Source organism: Crassostrea angulata, chromosome 8, assembly GCF_025612915.1.
Source record: "Crassostrea angulata isolate pt1a10 chromosome 8, ASM2561291v2, whole genome shotgun sequence".
NCBI classification, from domain to species: Eukaryota; Metazoa; Mollusca; class Bivalvia; order Ostreida; family Ostreidae; genus Magallana; species Magallana angulata.
In genome coordinates this window covers 40,929,115-40,933,531 of record NC_069118.1, presented here as the reverse complement: position 1 = coordinate 40,933,531, position 4,417 = coordinate 40,929,115, and the positions used below count along the sequence as shown (strand labels likewise).

Here is a 4,417-nt window from a genome sequence, read left to right as displayed (position 1 = left end):
CCAATATCATTTGAGAAGATGGGTTACAAATGAGACCTTAAAAGAATAAACAAATGAAAAATCTGCACTCTGTGAAAAAAAGATCTTTACACGAAGAATTTGAGACGTATCTTTTGACACCTATTGTCATCATATAAATCACATACCATACAAACATGTTATTATGCGCAAGCCGGTCGATATGTGTCAAATTCCTCTTTGTATTTTTTTAACACTAGATCAGTTTTCATAATAAGATCAATTTCTAATTGAATACTGAGCGAAGCTGTGACGTTGACGTTGTTTCTCAACATATATATCATTTGTACACTTTTAAATTACATATCACATTTAACCTGGATAAAATACGTCCCCCTGGAATTTTGAGGGCTATCATTTCAGGGCCATAAATGGTAAGCGCCTTTTTTTCCTGATGCTTTTTATTCAATGATGCAACGCATTTAAAATAAAACCTTTCAGCAGAAAACGTTTGAGAAATTTGGTTGCCAAGAATTTCCAGTGTTCTGTATTTCTGCTTGAAAAACTATGAGAAACTGCATTTTAAGGCAAACATACCTTAAAACATGTTAGAAGTAAAGTTTTATATCAAAATGTTCTGTATACACATTTTTTAAAAATTTTCTATGTATGTTTATTTTTAGACTGTACATATTTCATTCTTATTATTTATTTAAAATTTACTGACATTAATGACACTTTTCAATGGAATCAGTGATACAAATAAAATGATTTCGTTTTCACTTGATCTCTTTTTAGTTAAATGCATTTATTTTGATGTTTAAAGAATATTGTATTTGATTTCAGAAAAATGCCTAAAACTGATCATTAAACAATTAGTGCAAAATTACTTTATCAAAAAAAACCATGTAACAACAATTCAATGGACTTAATAAAAAATGTATTTCCATGACAACACTGTGTTCCAGTCAGTTATGATAAACTAGTGACTTATTAATTATAAACAAAAGCCTACAACAATGCACATTTGATAAAAGAACGGGTTTGAAGAATTAATTAATGGCAAATATTAAAGATTGTATAAAATATAAAATGTTATGATGTATAAATGATTTACTTTAAAACTATGTACAAATTCTTTACCAATAAAAAAAATCTTTGCGGCAAAAACAAAGAAAAGGGACGTTATTGGCCAAAAAATGCCGTGTTTTAAAATCTAATGATACTTACCATTTTCAAAAGCCAAGAATAAACAAAACTCAATGGTATATGATTTATTCGTATAATTTTAGTGTAAGTATGATACATTTTATTAAACACGGCGCCTTTTTAAAAGAAACGTCGACATTTTACGAAGCCTTTAACGCGGCGTTATAACATGACGGACAGGCTTAACTGGATTTTAACACAACCAAACATTTCTCTTATTCTTTTATTTTTTTTTTGGTATTAGTATTTATTTCCAAACTTTCCATTCCCTTTGCTTAGAATAAGAATTTCGTATTAACTAACCTGACATAGTTAGGGAATCGATACTGCAGAGAAATACTCGAAAGCCAGTAGAGGTAAATGAATATATTTATTACATCCACCAAGTATGATTCCCTCTATGTTATTACGAAAATGGATTGTACATTCATAGCTCTGTTGAAATTGACAGAACTGAAATATAAACGATCCAGTTCTTACTAGTTTATCGATCGGTCGAAACCTTCAGCAACCTAAGAAAAATCCCGGTCTACACGAAATAATCATGGTGATGTCAGAATCAAATTCCAATAGGAGACGATTTGGCTGTTTCTTATACCTAACGTACTGATGTACGTAACAATAATTTTTTCTGACTTTTTTTTCAACCAATTAATTAATTTGTTGATAGAAAGATGTAAATATAAACAATAAATTAGCGATCAATGCAGAGAAAAAGAACGCGGGTAATGTAATTTTTTTCTGCAATGTCGCCACCTTCATTTACAGCATGAATCACCATAGAAAGCAAAGATTATTCATATTTCTATATATTATAACGATTTTTGGAAACCATTCCATGTTTAGCGTACACTAGTGACGTCATAATGAAAAATGACGTCATTTTGGTGCCTGTATAATTTAGCCAGTATCGAACTTAGTACAATGCACCACATCAAAAAACAAAACTAAGACGATGAAAATATGATAAATTTTGCGGCCAAATACGGCTAATAACGTCCCTTGTTCTTTATTTGGCAATCGGCATGAGTATTGAAATTATACCCGATTCAAATTTTTTTTTGAATTTGTTGTAAAGATAGATTTAAATTGTTTTCAGTGACATAATTAAATACATGTGTATCCTTTAACATCCTGGTTTTATACATATTAAAAAACAATAACTACACATGTTTAAAAAAAACAATTCATTTTCTAATGAAGATATTAATTGAAAAGAAAAAAATCAAATATTTCTTAAATACAATGGTTTCATCTTTGTTCGTTGGGGACTAAATGAACGTATATACAAATATTTGTTAAATATTCATTAAAATTATCCTTCATTTTCTTCAAACAAAATTACGTCTTTTTAAACCAGGTAAATTTGGCTTCTCACGAAAATTGGCCAAAACGAATAAAATTGATGCCACATTATCAAATAAAATATGTTTCAAATTATTTATTTCCTTCCTCTTTATTCCAGAAAATGGACACTTACAACGAATCTAGGATTAACACACCAAATATGACTTTTCAAACCCCAACTTTTTCTATTTCTGTTGCGTTATCCATATCAACCATATTAATCGGAAGCATTGTGACATTCATAAATGTTTCAGTTTTGGTGGCCGCCATGAAGTGCTCTCCTAAGAAACAAAATGCCCATTTTAACTTGGTCGTTGGTCTTACGTTCACTGACATTTGTAGTGGACTTAATTTGTTAGTTAATGGTATACGATTATCATTCTCAACACTCTATTTAAAACCGATATTCTGTGCAACGGCCACTGTCGTTCTTTCAGTGGCAATTCTGGCATCCGTAACACAGACCTTTTTCATTTGCTTCAACCGCCTTCTGTCGATCAGCAATAGCAGTTTGAATAAAAAAATATTTTCAAAACGGAATACATATATCATATGTGTGGCGAATTGGGCAACTGCCATTTCTCTTGTTTTGATATTCGTGGACATTAATTCCATCATCAATCGCCAAATTATTTGTAACATTCATACAGTTTTTGGAGAAAACTTTGAGTGGTTTAGATACAACTACTGCTGTTGTTGCATTGTAGTAGTAGCACTAACTATATTCTTATACTTTGTTGCACTACACATGCTTCGAAAGGTCTCAAGAAAAACTCACGTCAGCTCCATAGCAGAAGGTATCGCAAGGAGGGATTCAAGGAACTTGAGTGACAATCGCACAACGTTTGATACAGCAGAGTCCAATTCTACTTATCCATCGTCAGTTTCACGGGACACCAGGAAAATTTCTCAGAGTATGAAAACAGTCGGATTAATCATTGTAGCACTAACTTGCCTTACCGGACCTTTAATTATTGCATATCTTATTGACACTGCAAGTCAACCAGCCATTTTATTAACTACAAACCTCGCCGTTCTGAATTCTTTGGTTAATCCATTTCTTTATTGCCACAAGATAAAAATTTTAAGAATTCAGCTTAGGTTAATGTTTTGCAGATGTTGTCCATTATGATGAATTACATGATTTAAAGGGGCATGGTCACGATTTTGGTCAATTCTATTTTTTTGTTTTCATTATTTACAATGCTTTAGGAAAGCATTTCCACCGATCAAATGAAATTTGAGGGTCAGTTGTAAAGTTATAAGCAAGATACGGGGCTCACAATTCTTCGTCATGTAAACAAGGCTCGTGCCCTGTTGTTATTTACACAGGTTCAATATACCAGTAAAAAATCTTTTTCAAGCTGATTTGTCTATCTGCTTATTCATTGTAAGCATAAATAAACAGTTCCTTACGTTTAACACATTCATTAGGTCTAAAATTGGAATTTTCACTTCAACATTCAAAATGTAAACAAATGCTTTGTTTACATAGAAAGGAATTGCAAGCTCTGTAACTTGCTTATAACTCAACGAAAGACACTCAAATTTTTGCTGTCTATTAAAAATGCTTTACTGAAGCATTGTGATCATTAAAATCGGAAAAAATTAATTTTTGACTAAAATCGTGACCATGCCCCTTTAAGTCACTATTAAGTGAAATATTCATATGCAGAAAAATAAAATATAAACTACCTAATCAAAAGGGTTTTTTGCGTTTTACAGATTAAATATGTTCGTCTATTTTGTATATTATTTGCTGAGATCTATTGGACTGCTGGTCAGTAGACTGCGATCGCTTGGACCGCTGGTTAACAGATTGCAATCATTTGGACCGCCGGTCATTAGAGTGCAATCTATTGGACCGTCTGTCAATAGCCTGTGATCTACTAGACTAGCACCA

At 31.7% G+C, this 4,417-nt stretch overlaps 1 protein-coding gene across 1 annotated transcript; it reads left to right on the top strand.

Moving 5' to 3' along the window:
- Nucleotides 1-309: 309 nt before the first annotated feature.
- Nucleotides 310-4,201, top strand: LOC128160656 (sphingosine 1-phosphate receptor 1-like). Its single transcript, XM_052824016.1, has 2 exons — nt 310-392; nt 2,633-4,201. Exons 1-2 carry the CDS (start codon nt 390-392, stop codon nt 3,644-3,646), a joined length of 1,017 nt encoding a protein of 338 aa, XP_052679976.1. The 5' UTR covers nt 310-389; the 3' UTR covers nt 3,647-4,201.
- Nucleotides 4,202-4,417: the final 216 nt, after the last annotated feature.